We start from the raw sequence: 16,233 nt of genomic DNA, 5'->3' as shown, positions 1-16,233 counted from the left end.
CCAGTAAAACCTAACACATTGTATGCCTTCTTAACAGCACTATCAACCTGGGTGGCAGCTTTCACGGATCTGTGTACATGGATACCAAGATCTCTCTGCACATCCACACTACCAAGAATCTTTCCATTGACCCAGTATTCTGCCTTCCTGTTATTCTTCCCAAAGTGCATCACCTCACATTTATCTGCATTGAACTCCTTTTGCCACCCCTCAGCCCAATTTTGCAGTTTATCCAAGTCCCCCTGTAAGCTGCAACATTCTTCCACACTGTCCACCACACCACCTACTTTAGTGTCATCTGCAAACTTACTAACCCATCCACCTATGCCTGCATCCGTGTCATTTATAAAAATGACAAACAGCAGTGGTCCCAAAACAGATCCTTCTGGCACACCGGACTCCAGGCTGTATATTTTCCATCAATCATCCCTCGCTGCTGCCTTGTAGAAAGCCAATTTCTAATCCAAACTGCTAAATCACCCTCCATCCCATGCCACTGCACTTTCTCCAAAAGCCTACCATCTGGAACCTTATCAGAGGCTTCACTGAAGTCCATGTACACCACGTCAACTGCCCTACCCATATGCTTGCTCAGCTTCTCAAAAAAACTCAATGAGGTTTACAAAGTTAAAAATCACACAACACCAGGTTATAGTCCAACAGGTTTAATTGAAAGCACTAGCTTTCGGAGTGCCACTCCTTCATCAGGTGGTTGTGGTTGTACACCCCAGTCCAACACTGGCATCTCCAAATCAGAGGTTTGTGAGACATGATCTGCCCTTGACGAAAACCATGTTGACTATCTCCAATTAAATTGTTTCTTGCTAGATGCTTATAAATTCTATTTCATATAATCCTTTCCAAAACTTTTCCTACAACAGACGTAAGACTCACTGGTCTGTAATTATCTGGGTCATCTCTGCTGCCCTTCTTGAACAAAGCCATAACATTTGCAATCCTCCAATCCTGTGGTACTAAACCTGTAGACAATGATGACTCAAAGATCAAGGCCAAAGGCTCTGCCATCTTCTCCCTAGCTTCCCAGAGAATCCTCTGATAAATCCCATCCAGCCCAGGGGACTTTTCTACTTTCACACCTTCTCAAATTGATAACACATTCTCTGTACTAACCTCAATCCTTCCTAGTCTAATAGCTCGTATCTCAGTCTTCCCCTCTGCAATATTCTCCTTTTTTTGAGTGAAAATAGATGAGAAATATTCATTTATCATCTCTCTGATCTCCACACGCTCCACACACAACTTCCCACTTCTGTCTTTGATGGGCCCTATTCCTACCCAGTCATCCTTTTATTCCTCACATACCTATAGAAAGCTTTCACGGCCTCCTTTATTCAACCTGCTAAAGACTGCTCATGTCCCCTACTTGGTCGTCTTAACTCTCTCTTTAAATCCTTCCTAGCTAATCTGTAACTCTCTCTCCATTGCCTCATCTGAACCATCTAGTCTCAATATCACAAGCCTCCCTCTTCCACTTAACAAGAGATACAATTTCTTCAGTAAACCTGAAGTTCCCTTACCTTATCACTTTCTCCCTGCCTGACAGGGACATACCTATCAAGGACATGCAACATCACTTCCTTAAACCAGGTCCACACTTTGATTATCCCTATCCCCTGCATTTTGCTACCCCATTCTATGCTTCCTAAGTCTTGCCTAATCACATTACAATTGCTCCCCCCCCTCACTGTCTTTTACTCTTGCCTTGTGGTATGTACCTATCCCTTTCCATCACTAAATGTAACCAAATTATGGTACTCTGTCCAAAGTGCTCACTTACCACTAAATCAAACACCTGGCCTGGTTCATTACCAAACACCAGATCCAGTGTGGCTTCCGCTCTTGTCGGCCCTTCGACACTGTGTCAGGAAACCCTCCTGTACACTTTGGACAAAAGCTGATCCATCCAACGTATTAGATTTATAGTGTTTCCAGTCAATGTTGGGGAAGCTAAAGTCCCCCATAATAACCACCCTGGTTCCTTTCACTCCTACCCTATCCTCTCCTCCACCTCCCTGGAATTTTGTGGAGCCCTATGAAAAAAAAGAACTCCCAGCAGTGTGACGTCTCCTCTCCTGTTTCTAACCTCAGCCATTATCACCTCAGGAGACCAGTCCTCGTCAAAAGTTCCTTCAGCCACCATTACACTGTCCTTGACTAACGAAGCCACACATCCTCTTTTTACCACCTTAATGAAAGATCTAAACCCTGGAACCTGCTACATCCATTCCTGACCCTGCCCTATCCATGTCTCCGAAATGGCCACAATATCGAAGTCCCATACCTATCCATGTTTCAAACTCACCTACACACTTCAAACCAGCTTGCTGTCTGCCAGCACAGTCCTGTGACTGAAAGCCTGTCCCTGTCCTCCCTACTCCTATCCTCCTGTGCACTGGAACTACACCACTGGTTCCCATCCCTCTGCTGAGCTAGTTTAAACCCACCCGAATAGCACAAGCAAATTTCCCACCCAGGATATTAGTATCCCTCTGGTTCAAGTGAAGATCGTTCTGTTGGAGAGGTGCCACCTTCTCCAGAATGAGCCCTAATTATCCATGTACCTGAAACCCTCCTTCCTGCATTATTCCTGCAGCCACGTGTTCAGCTGATATCTCTCCCTGTTCCTCGCCTTGCTATCACATGGCATGGATAACAAACCAGAGATAACAACTATATTTGTTCTAGCTCTCAGCTTCCACCCTAGCTCCCTGAAATCCTGCCTTACATCCCTGTCCTTCTTTCTACTTGTGTCATTGGTACTTACTTGAACCACGACTTGTGAGCACATAGGTAAATAGTGTGAGTGGCGTGCTGACAGGCTGATCGCTTTTGCAGGTGATCAAAAGTGTCAAACGGTGTGAGTAAAGTGTCAACAGCTGAATAACAAATAAAAGGATGGCCTATGAACACATTAATGTAGAGAGATAGTCATAGAGATGTACAACATGGAAACAGACCCTTCTACAAATAATCAAAAATAAGATGATGCCTGAGTGCTTCTCTCCACCTGACAAAGGAGTAGTGCTCTGAAAGCGTGTGATTTCAAATAATCCTGTTGGATTATAGCCTGGTGTCGTGTGACTTCTGAGTTTGAAAATGTAACTGTGGGCCCTACCATGTTGCTGGACAGAGCTTAATATTGAGACCTATCAACTCTTGGAATTGCTTGTAACACAGATGTTACCAGTCGTAGATTATTGGCTTGCTCAGTACAAAAGAAACATGTTTAACCAGACAGTAATAAGTCTTTGGGGATTTGTAATTATAAATAATGAAAAATCCTCATGAACGTACTTATTCTGCGTCTGTAGAACTAATCAACAATTTAGACTGTTATTACAGACTTAGGACCTGCCAGCAATACTGCTGCAGTGGTTGGTTGCATGTGTTTAATGCGCCATTAGAGGTACAGTATAAACTGAACTATGATTTGGAAACTGAAAACATTACTGGTACATTGAGCGTCAAAATTGTTAAACAGAAGGCATTTCGAACCTCCATTCAAGTTTTAATGGAAATATATCCTTTTTTGAGCTTATTATTCCAGCAATTTTAAAAATGGTGAAAGAGGCAGGATCCAGTAAGGGCTACTTTTACCAGTGGTTAATCCAGTTTAGGTTTGGACCAATTTCATGCACTTCAGCATAGGGCTCTATGCACCCATTTAATAGCTGTGTTTGTTCTGAACAAGAGTACTCATGTTGTTTTAGTAATTGAAGACATTCAAAATGCATCTCAAGCTGAAGCTGTGAAATGCTACTTTTAATTCAAAATTTTTGACTACGCATACTTGAATTTACTGAATTAAGCATTCACTGATTCAGAGGTGTTTTAATTTAGTTATAAACAAATATTGACAGAAACTGATGCATTACAGTGGGGGGGGGGGGGAATGAGGTAATTTTGGTAACTACTTCAGCTGTGACATGTTTGTGCTACAGGAGGTTAAGCAATGGTAATAAGATTATTGTCTTATATTGTGAATTTGAAATGATATAGGACTTAATTCCTCTAAAAGAATTGACCTGATTATTTATTTGGATAATGTTACCAAGTCTTTGTTGATTGTTGGGCCAAAGTGTGCAGAGTCAATACAGTGCAAATTTCATGTTTTTGACAATATGCTCAAACTTAATACTCTTGATAAATATTTCAAAACACAGATGGAATGTATAACTTGTTTGCAAGTTCTTTCATTGGAGACCAAATTCTTGTCGTGTTGATTTGCTTTTGGCTCTTGTCAGTCTGATTGCAGGGAGAATAACCAAATGTGCAAGTGCGTATATTAATTTTGGTTTTTCCTCTAGCATTTAAATGGTGGATTAGATTTTTTTAATGTCATGAAGTTTCAAATTTTTAAAAATAAAAATTGCAATACAGTAGCTAGAGTTAGTGATCGCTAGAGTTCAAGGTCTGTATGTTCCTGTATGGGTGAAGAGCAAGGTTGGCAGGAGGAGGGAACCTAGATGATGAGATATTGAGGCCTTGATAAGAAAACGATGAGGAGGCATGACTCAGGTACAGGCAGCTGGGACCAAGAGAATCCCTGGAGATATACAGGGAATACAGGAGTTTACTGAAGAAGGAAATCAGGAGGGTGAAAATGGGGCACACGATTGCTTTGGCTAAGAAGAATAGGGTGAATCCAAAGAGATTCTTTAAGTATATTAAAGGAAACAGAATAACTAGAGAGAAAATAGCACCCCTCAAAGACCAAAGTGGACATGTATGTGTGGAACCACAGGAGGTGGGCAAGGTCTTCAATGAGTATTTTTCCTTTGTGTTTACCTTGGAGAAAGACATGAGGACTTGGAACTTGGGGAAGTTAGTGGTGATATCTTGGGGACAGTCCATATCACAGTAGAGGAGGTGTTAGACGTATTAGAATGCATGAAGGTGCATAAATCTCCTGGTCCTGACCAGATATATCCAAGAGAGAATGAGGACTGTAGATGCTGGAGAGTCAGAGTTGAAAAGTGTGGCGCTGAGAAAGCACAGCGGGTCAGGCAGCTTCTGAGGAGCAGGAGAGTCGATGTTTCAGGTACAAGCCCTTCATCAGCAATGTGGAGGGGGAAGGGGACTGAGAGATAAATTAGAGGGTGAGGTTGGGGGGGGGGGGGGGAGGGGGAGGCCAGAGGTAGATGCAGATGAGGGGTAATTATGATAGGTAGGTGGGAAGGAGGTGGCCAGGAGTTGGAGGGTTGGATCCGGGATGAGGTAAGGTAAGGGGAAATTTGGAAACTAGTGAAATCGATGTTGATGCTATGTGATTCAAGGGTCCCAAGATGGAGGATGAAGCATTCTTCCTCCAGTTCTCGGGTGACTTTGATTTGGCAGTGGAGGAGGCCCAAGACTTGCATGTCCTTGGGGAGTGAGAGGGGGAGTTGAAGTAGTCGGCCAAAGAATAGTGGGGTTGTTTGGTGCGTGTGTCCCAGAGATGTTGCCTGAAAGGTTTTGCAGGCTGGTATCCTATCTCCCTGATGTCAAGACCTCTCCTCCCATGGAGGTTAGGCTTACCAGTTTTTCTTTGTAGCCCTTTTTGAATGAGGGCAAAACATTCGCTACCTGAGTTAGATTATGATTTTAAACTTTTGTTTTTTTTGTGGTGGATGCAGCTAAGTATATTAGTCCAAGAAAATATGTTTCACATGATGTAATTGAACTCGAAGGTTTGAGTATGCAACCATCTTAGAGTCAAAATGAAAAACTCAAACTGAATGAGTTGCAGTTCTGAAGGTTATATTTATTGGCTAGAGTTATCACAACTGATGGTGAGCACTTTGGAGACAGCGATCACAATTCTGTCAGGTTTATTTTAGTGATGGAAAGGGATAGGTGTACTCCACCAAGCAAGAGTTTCAGCTGGGGGAAGGGAAATTACGATGCAAGTAGGAAAGATTTAGGAAGCGTAGAATGGGGAAGGAAACTGCAGGGGATGAGCACATTAAAAATGTGGAGCTTATTCAAGGAAAAGCTCCTGTGTGTCCTAGATAAGTATGTACCTATCAGGTAGGGAGGAAAATATAGAACGCATGAGCCGTGGTTTACTAAGGAAGTGGAATCCCTGGTCAAGAAGAAGAAGGCTTATGTTAGGACAAAATGTGAAAACTCAGTTAGGGCGCTTGAGGGTTACAAGGAAGTCAGGAAAGACCTAAAAAGAGAGCTCAGAAGAGCCAGGAGGGGTCAAGAGAAGTTGTTGGCGGATAGGATCAGGGTTAACCCTAAGGTTTTCCATAGGTATGTCAGGAATAAAAGAATGACGAGAGTTAAATTAAGGCCAATCAAGGATAATAGTCGGAAGTTGTGTGTAGTGTCAGAGGAGATAGGGGAAGCACTAAATAAATATTTTTCGACAGTGTTCACTATAGAAAATGAAGATGTTGGTGAGGAAGATACAGAGATACTTGCATCTCGACTAGAAGAGATTGAGGTTCACAAGGAAGAGGTATTAGAAATACTGCAGAGTGTGAAAATAGAGAAATCCCCTGGGCCGTATGGGATTTATCCTTGGATTTTCTGGGAAGCAAGGGAAGAGATTGCCGAGCCTTTGGCATTGATCTTCAAATCATCATTGTCTACAGGAATAGTGCCTGAGGAATGGAGGATAGCAAATGTTCCCTTGTTCAAAAAGGGTAGTAGAGACAACCCTGGTAATTACAGACCAGTGAGTCTCACTTCAGTTGTTGGTAAAGTGTTGGAAAAGGTTATAAGAGATAGGATTTATAACCATCTAGAAAAGAATAATCTGATCAGGGACAGTCAGCACAGTTTTGTGAAGGGTAGGTCGTGCCTAACGAACCTTATTGAGTTTTTTGACAAAGTGACCAAACAGGTAGATGAAACTAAACCAGTTGATGTGGCGTATATGGATTTCAGCAAGGCGTTCGATAAGGTTCCCCACAGTAGGCTATTATACAAAATGCAGAGGAATGAGATTGTGGGAGACATAGCAGTTTGGATCAGGAATTGGCTTGCTGAAAGAAAACAGAGGGTTGTAGCTGATGGAACATGTTCATCTTGGTGTCAGATCTCGGTGTCCATGTACACAGATCCCTGAAAGTTGCCACCCAGATTGACAGGGTTGTTAAGAAGGCATACAGTATTTTGGCCTTTATTAATAGAGGGATTGAGTGCCGGAACCAGGAGGTTATGCTGCAGCTGTACAAAGCTCTGGTACGGCCACACTTGGAGTATTTTGTACAGTCCTGGTCACTGCATTATAAGAAGGATGTGGAAGCTTTGGAAAGGGTGCAGAGGAGATTTACTAGGATGTTGCCTGGTATGGAAGGAATGTCTTACGAAGAAAAGCTGAGGGCCTTGAGGCTGTTCTCGTTAGAGAGAAGAAGGTTGAGAGGTGACTTAATAGAGACATACAAGATAATCAGAGGGTTAGATAGGGTGGACAGGGAGAGCCTTTTTCCAAGTATGGGGACGACAAACACGAGGGGACACAACTTTAAAGCGAAGGGCGATAAGTATAAGACAGATGTCAGAGGTAGTTTCTTTACTCCGAGAGTAGTAAGGGTATGGAATGCTTTGCCTGCATCGGTAGTAGATTCGCCAAGTTTAAGTGCATTGAAGTCGTCATTGGACAGGCAAATGGACGTACACGGAATCATGTCAGTGGGTTGCGCTTCAGATTAGTATGACAGGGCGGCGCAACATCGAGGGCCGAAGGGCCTGTACTGCGCTGTAATGTTCTATGTTCTATGATTTTCAGGATCTGGTCTACTTGACACACATGTCATCTTATAGGCCCTGAAATTTCCACTGGTTTAATCAAAATTTCCAAGCCTGTGTCAACTAGTTAAGCTTTGACGAATTGTTTACTGGGAATAGAATACACTTTGTTGTCTTCATGCCTCATAAATGATTCTGCTGATATTGACAGCAAATACCTGGATATAAGATGCAGCCTGGAGAAGGTAACCACTCCACAAGCATTCCACATGTACAAATCCATGACTGTCGACAAAGACACTCACCATTGGAAACTTTCAAGCCATCAACATTATCATGTTCATGTCAGCTGCTGCCTACAAATAAATAACCAAAATATCCATTTCAGCTGTTATTTTGCTTATCCAACATTGTGACACTTAACTGGCAATCCTCCCCCACCCCAGACTTGTACCTTGACATCCAGTTACCAGTTTGAACTGATGTCTCTGTATCTCGAGATTTTCTCGTAAACTTAATCGAAGATGCTGTTTCACATGTCTGGAGCAGGTGGGACTTGAACCCAGGCTCCTTGGCTCAGAGGTATGAAATCTCCCTCTATTGACTCCCTCAACTGGATTGTTTCAGATGTTTTAAACTGAAATTGGGCGCCTGGCCTAAACTTAGAAGAGCAAGTTGCTGTTTAAACATGAGAAGTGTTAAGTGTGCAGTGCAGTGCAGCAGAGAAACTCAGCAGTTGATAGGTTTGGACTGGTCTAATTAATATGCTTCTGTTTGGATTCAGGGGTGGATATGATGTAAGCATGAGCTACTGTCGTTGTACCCTCTATTCACTTCACTGTCAGTTGAGACATAGGTATGCTAACACGTATAATCAAGACACAATACTTTTTGGCTGTATTAGCAACAGGCCATTGGCAGTTCCCTTGAGTGTGTTTTTGTTACATGAAGCTGATTCCTATAACTATCACTGCTATTGGTGATTCACAAAGATTGAGAATTTTTTCTTTCCGTTAACTAGTGTGTGGTGCCCATGTGAAGGCTGAAAATGTGCACATTCTTTCTTCCTCAATAAAGGGAAGGTATCATCTTGCTAGATATTGTTGCCATAGTCCCAAAGGACCATAGGGCTGTTCTCATTCGAAAAAGGTGACTACAGATGAGTTTATCCTCAGGGTTACTACACCTCTAATAAGGAGCTGGGTTTGAAAATTTCCACTAAACCAGTGGAAATTCCTGGTCCTACTCCTATAAAGTGTCAAGTACAACAGGGAGACAGTGAGTCAAGTACAACAGATCTTCTAGAATTGAACAAAGAACATTTACAGCCCAGGAAACAGGCCCTTCGGCCCTCCAGGCCTGAGCCGATCCAAATCCGCTGTCTAAGCCTGTCACCTAATTCCTAAGCATCTGTATCCCTCTGCTCCCCACCTACTCGTGCATCTGTCCAGACGCATCTTAAATGAATCTACTGTGCCTACCTCTACTGTCTCAGCTGGCAATGTATTCCACACACACTCCACCCTCTGTGTAAAGTACTTGCTGCGTATTTCCCTCTTCAACTTTTCATCTCTCACCTTGAAAGCGTGACCTCACGTTATTGAATCCTTCACCCTGGGAAAAAGCCTATCTCTATATTGATTATGATAATTCCAGCCAATAAACATAATCACAACACAAACAGAAATTGCTGGAGAAACTCTGGTCTGGCAGCATCTGCAGAGAGAAAGCAGAGTTCATGTTTGGTTGCAATGACCTTGCTTCAGAACAGGTGCTGCCATACCTGAGTTTGTCCAGCAATTTCTAATTTTGTTTCATATCTTAAGCATCTTTGTTTTTACAGTCCTGAAGAATTGCAGTTCGTGCAGTTTGAAGTTCATATCATAACTGTGGGACAGTTGTATCCAAACCCTCGAGTTCACTTATCATGTAAAATATGCTTAGTTGGTGTAATAGATATTTTCTGATTAGCATGTTCAGATATGTTCGTAGGCACTGATGGACAGGTGGGTCTTGAACCCAGGTCTTCTGGCTCAGAGGTAGGGACACTGCCACTCTGCCACAAGAGCCCATTTAGTGGGTCTAATATGCTTAGTTGATATAATTGTACGTTCACAAAAACATCTGAATTGAAAATGGCAACCCAACAATTAATTTTATATTGAAAAATTGACTTAGCAATCTGCTTAAATTACATCTTTAAAAGTCATTGGGACCATACTGGACTGCAGTCAAAGCCACTTCAAATCAGTGAAGAGCAAATGAAACAGCAGAGATGATCGACACAAAAAATTAATTTCACAGCACTTCAACTTTTTTCTGAGAACTTTTGGAAAAAAAGCTAAATTAACATGTACTGTTTTCTCCTTAAAGGCATTAAGACCCTTTTTGTGATCAAGAATAAATTTCACAAGAAGAATTCCATAAGCAAACTGACTTCAGAATTTTGTTCTGTGAGCTATGCCTGTGAACCAAAATTATATTCTGTGACAAGAAACTGTTGGGAAAATGTCAATACCTTTTCTGTTGTATTGCACGCTAAAACATGCTTGATTTTCACATCCATCCATCATTGGAAACAGTATGAGAAATGTTACAGCAGTGAATTTGTAATTTTACATTTTCTTCATTTATTCACTTTAAGGAATGTAGACTGTACTGACCAGGCCAGCTTTTACTCTTCAGCCCCAATTGCTCTCGAAGTTGCTCGTGAATCATCATCTTGAACTGATTTGGTCCATATGGCACAGGCAGTCCCACAGTGTTGTTCAGACAGAAGATCCAGACTTTTGATCTAATGACAGTGAAGAAATTACAATTATAGTTCAAAGTCAGGATGATATGTGGCATGCTGAAAATGTGTTGCTGGAAAAGCACAGCAGGTCAGGCAGCATCCAAGGAACAGGAGAATCGACGTTTCGGGCATAAGCCCTTCTTCAGGAATCAGGATTCCTGAAGAAGGGCTTATGCCCGAAACGTCGATTCTCCTGTTCCTTGGATGCTGCCTGACCTGCTGCGCTTTTCCAGCAACACATTTTCAGCTCTGATCTCCAGCATCTGCAGCCCTCACTTTCTCTCGATGATATGTGGCATGAATATTCATTTGCAGGCAATGTGTTCTCATACATCCATTGCCTTTATCCGTCTAGTTGGTAGAATCCTTGGCTTTGGAAGGTGCTGTCAAAGGAAGTTGTTGAATTGAACAATGCACCTTGCAAATGGTATACTTTGCTGTTACTGTGCTTCAGTGATGGATGCAGTGCTAAATTTAGTGGGCTACTTTGCCATTGATAGTGTTGGAGCTGCACACATCCAGGTAAGTTGGGAGGATTCCATCACATTCCTGATTTGTGCCTTGTTGGTGGTAGACAGGCTTTGGGAAGTTGAGGAGGTGAGTTACTCACTGCAGAATTTCCATCCTCTGCTTTGCTGCTGTGGCCTGATTATTTATATGGCTTTACCATTCCACTTCTGGTCAATGATAACCCTTGGGATGTTGTTAATGGTGGATTCAGCAATGGTAATAGCATTGGTTGTTAAGGGGTGACACTTAGATTCTCTTGTTGGAAATAGTTATTGTCAAACATTTTTATGGCACAAATGTTACTTGCCATTTATCTACCCAGACCTGAGTGTTGTCCAGATCTTGCTACATATGAACACAAGCTGTTTCCAATTGAGCAAAGTTGCAAATAGTACTGAGCCTGGTACAATCATCAATGAATATTCCCATTTCCAACATTATGATAGAGGGAATGTCTCGAATGAAGCGGCTGAGGGGTGAGTAGGTTTATGGTGAGAGGGGTAAGATTTAAAAGGGATCTAAGGGGCAACTTTGTCATACAGAGGGCGATGCTTGTATGGAATGAGCTGCCATTGGAAGTGGTGGAGGCTAGTACGATTATAAAATTTACAAGGCATCTGAATAGGAAGGGGTTAGAGGGTTGTGGACCAAGGTCTGGCAAATGGGATTAAACCGAAGGGTCTGTTTTCGTGCTGTACATCTCTATGACTGAATAACTAAATGGACCTAGGAGGAATTAGGGGCTTTGTGGCACAGTAGTAGTGTTCCTTCCTCTGGGCCAGGAGGCTTCTGTTCAGTTCCCACCTGCCCCATACAAATCTGAACAGGTTGATTAGAAATATCTATCCTGAGAAGCTCCTGTACTGCTTCTTGTGACAGAGATGATTGATTTCAAATTATGACAACCATCTTTATGCTCGGTATGACTCCAAAAAATGGGAGAGTTTTCCCCAATTCTCATTCAATTCAAGTTTGTTGGGGCGCTTTGATGCCACACTGTCAAATACTGCCCTAATGTCAAGGGCAATCACTTTCACATTCAGGGGTTCAGTATGAGACTTCCAGTGTTCGTCTTCTGAGACAAATGCGGTGATTCCTGTGAACTCTATTTCTCTATGATCACTTGTTGTTACATGACAATGTATTCATGTAGAAATTACTGAGCCATGTGTGATTATTGTGCTCAATTTAAAAAGCCTAATGGAAAGTTTGACTATCAGTTTAGTGTCTCCTTTCTCTTGTATACAAAAATCAAAAGAGAAAAATTTCTTTTGTTCCTTGTTCCTGTCACAATTGAACATAAAATGAACAGTTGACAAAATCCTGGGATTAATGTGGTTGAATTTTCTTGCTGTATATTTGGTGAAATCAGGCACTATCATAACGACTCTATAAACTATATTCTCAACCTAAGTTCTGCCTGATAGCACCCTGCCTTAGGCCACGTGCTGAGCTTCTCACCTTTTGTAGTCAGCGTTCAGAAAGTTCTTAATCTTAGACTATTTAGAGATGATCATGGCTAAGATTTTTATTGAAATATCACAAAAAGGAGAAGCTTTGTTTTCAGCGAGAGGATATTTATGGAAAAGTTTGTGGAGAGCTTTAACAAGCTCTCTGTTCTCCATTTCCTAGAAATGCACAAACCTAGAATAGTTCTTCTGCTACAGGTGAATTTCAGTACTGTAGATTGATCTGTTTCTGCAAGATGCAGAGTCATGTATTTCTGAGACATCAGTTATTGGTGTTGTGCTATATCTTGGTAATATTGCTGTTGTGCTGTATCTTGGTAACAAAATGGCTATGTTTTCAACCTTTAACTCCTCACCATAATGGACTTTAAAATAATCCAAGAAAATTGGTATCATTCAAGTTATTGCCATTGGTTTCATTCAGTTACAGATTTGTACACAAACTTCCCCACAAGTTGGAATAAGGTAAATGTTTGGATGTTTGTTGATAGATAAATGTGTACTTATACTGTTGTGCTTTACTAGTGTACTGTAGACTGTCCCTGGACTCTGCATTGAAATCTCTGACCTGAATCCGTGTCATTCTAATTCAGAGGCTTCAGTGCTATCCAGTGATGATTCAGTTCTCTGAAAGCTTTATTGAAAACAAGTATCTTTAAGCTCTATTTATGGATCATCATTGAAAGTAGCATTATTGCTGGTTGGGAGATTGAGGGATTGCAGTAGATGGATATACGATTGGTGGTGGTCTGGAGCTAGCATTGGCATATGATGTTCATGTTGCAGATAAGATCATAGACTGTTTAGCATTAACTGAGACCTCATAAGTGGAAAGTTACAAAGTTCCTTTTTTAATTCATTTGCAGGATGCGGGCCTCACTGGCTGGCTAGCATTTATTGCGTGTCTCTAGTTGCCCTTAAGAAGGTGGTGGTGAGCTGTATCCTTAAGAATAATGTAAAGTCTGCTATACAGACTTTGAGATTTGCTGAACTTGAGATATTACTTTACTACTTTAACCTATCTGGGTGGAAATTTTATTTAAAGTAATTAAACCTTTCACTGCAGCATTGCCATTCTTTTTGTCCCCAACATCCTCATAGTAAAGAGGCAAAGTAGTCATCTTTGACAAAGTTCCTATGTCCGCTTATGTTGCTGGAATTGGAGGGTTTGTGTTATAGGTAGAGGCTGGATAGGCTGAGCCTTTTTTCCGGAACGTCTGAGGCTGAGGGAGTGACCTTATAGACCCCATGAGGGGCAAATGTAGGGTGAATAGCCAAGGTCTTTTTCCCAGGGTAGGGGAGTCCAAAACCTGAGGGCTTAGTTTAAGGTAAGAGGAGAAATATTTAAAAGGGACGCAGAGGGTGGTGTGTGTAAGGATAAACTGCCAACGGAGGTGGTGGAGATGGGTACAATTACAACACTTAACAGCATCTGGATGTGTACAAGCATAGGGAGGGTATGGAGGGATATGGGCCAAATGCTGCCAAATCTTACAGAATCCATCTAGGACGTCTGGTCAGCACAGACAAGTTGTCCTAAAGTGGTTGTTTCCATACTGTATAACTCTATGACTGGACTTGGGCTATTTTCCCTGGAGCATCAGAGATTGAGAGGTGACCTTATGGAGATTTATAAAATCATGAGAGGCATCGATAGGGTAAATAGATAAGGTCTTTTCCCCAGGTCAGGGAGTCCAAACCTAGAGGGTATAGGTTTAGGGTGAGAGGGGAAAGATTTAGTAGGGACCTGAGGGGCAACTTTCTTATGCAGAGAGTGGTGCATGTATGGAATAAGCTTCTAGAGGAAATAATGGAGGCTGGTACAATTACACCATACAAAAGGCACCTAGATGGGTATATGAATAGGAAGGGTTTAGAGGGATATGGGCCAAATACTGGCAAATGGGACTAAATTTATTTGGAATATCTGGTCAGCATGGATGAGTTGGACCGAAGGGTCTGTTTCCATGCTATATATCTCTGATTCTATGACTCTATCTTAGAACATGTTGTTTCATTATGTAGTGCATTTCTCCAAGCTCATGGGAACGATCTGAATTTATAGTAAGGTTAATGACCACAAATACACTTTGCAGTATTACTGCCAAGATATTAGGGCTAAAAAGGTTAAAATTAGGACAGATTTCACAGACATTTTGGAGTGAATGGCTGCTATTTATTTCCTTTAGGGAATCTTCACTCAGTTCCAATACAGCAAAGAAAAGGTGTTGCCATCTGATGCTTTGCGTAGTGCTCTTGCCAAAACCTTTCAAGATGAACAGCGCTTCCAGATGGGGATCATGGATGATGCAGCAGAATGTTTTGTAAGTGAAATGGGTTCACATTTTTAATTAGTAATTAATATACTTCACAGCAAGAAGGAACTCTTTCATTCTTGAAATGTTTAAACCTTGAGAACATCTACCTTGTTTTGTCGGTGAGAAAAAGTGCTCTGCATTATCTTCCCTGCTGTTGCTTTCACATGAAAGTCAGTAACTATTAAAAGAAGTGAAAGCAGGTGAAAGAAAAGACTCTGAATTATGCTTACAAATAGAAATTCCACGCCTCTGATATTTTGCTGAGTAGTGACTGGAAGACAATGGGGACTGCAGATGCTGGAGAAATCAGAGTTGAAGTGTGGTGCTGGAAAAAGGCACAGCAGATCAGGTAGCATCCAAGGAGCAAGACAATCAGCATTTCAGCCATGACCCTTCTTCAGGACCTGCTTTGGCTTTAAGACAAGTGAGAATTGTCAATAAAATGTTGTGCAAATTTGAAACCTTAACATTGCTTCATACCTTTTCCTCCTTTTTTACTTTACTCCCAAAGTGAAGCATTATTATAATACAGGTGTGTTATAGAAAATTTATCCATATCTATAACAACGGTTTTCTCTCTACAGATGTTGCCAGACCTGTATTTTTCCAGCATCTTTGTTTGACTTCCAGCATCTGCAGTTCTTTGTGATCATCATATTGTTGTCACAGATACTTGTATTGGTAGTGACTTCAATTGAAAAGATTGATAGTGTTTTGATGTCATAATTTTAGTTAGTAATATTTGGCAAATTAACTTCAAGTTCAGTCAAAGGTGATGTTAACATTTCATGTCCTGTTTCCTTTCCGTATTGAAGACTCTGTTTCCCATTATCTGCTTGGGAACGTTTCCTTATCCAAATTGCCTTCTATTGAGACAGTTGAAGAAGCCAAATCAACATACGTGATTTGGCTGGTTTGTTGAGTTCGTTAACAGCTGAATATTTGTGAAATTTGATGTCAAACCAATGGCATATTTTGCTGACTGATTTATTATTCTTCAAATGAACACTTAAATGTAGGGCATTTTTTAATCTCACATTACTAATTTGGCATTAAAGTTATGTTTGAAGATTAGAAGATGCATGTTTTCTGGAGTGACTAAGAATAATTTTTGTTGCAGAGCGAGAAATACATCGGTCTTCCGATAATGATCTGAAATATTCAAAATTTGTGAGAAGATTTGTAGCTCGGGTGCTCGTTGTTGTGGTTCTGTTCGCCGAGCTGGGAATTTGTGTTGCAGACGTTTCGTCCCCTGTCTAGGTGACATCCTCAGTGCTTGGGAGCCTCCTGTGAAGCGCTTCTGTGACCTTTCCTCCGGCATTTGTAGTGGTTTGAATCTACCGCTTCCGGTTGTCAGTTCCAGCTAGCCACACCAACTAGCCACGAAACAACACAACCAGCTATCCTTAGTAGCCACACACACAGATGACAAGCAACATGA

At 41.5% G+C, this 16,233-nt stretch overlaps 1 protein-coding gene across 4 annotated transcripts in view; it reads left to right on the top strand.

The window, feature by feature from the left end:
* usp54a (ubiquitin specific peptidase 54a) overlaps positions 1–16,233 on the top strand; it is a 134,743-nt gene that overhangs the window by 68,143 nt on the left and 50,367 nt on the right. For all 4 annotated transcript variants that reach the window (XM_043679225.1, XM_043679226.1, XM_043679227.1 and 1 more), the window contains exon 4: positions 14,664–14,798. In XM_043679225.1, coding sequence (XP_043535160.1) covers positions 14,664–14,798 — 135 coding nt within the window. The remainder of the gene's footprint in view (positions 1–14,663; positions 14,799–16,233) is intronic.

This window comes from Chiloscyllium plagiosum, chromosome 38 (assembly GCF_004010195.1).
Source record: "Chiloscyllium plagiosum isolate BGI_BamShark_2017 chromosome 38, ASM401019v2, whole genome shotgun sequence".
Lineage (NCBI taxonomy): Eukaryota > Metazoa > Chordata > Chondrichthyes > Orectolobiformes > Hemiscylliidae > Chiloscyllium > Chiloscyllium plagiosum.
This window is presented reverse-complemented; position numbering and strand designations above follow the sequence as displayed.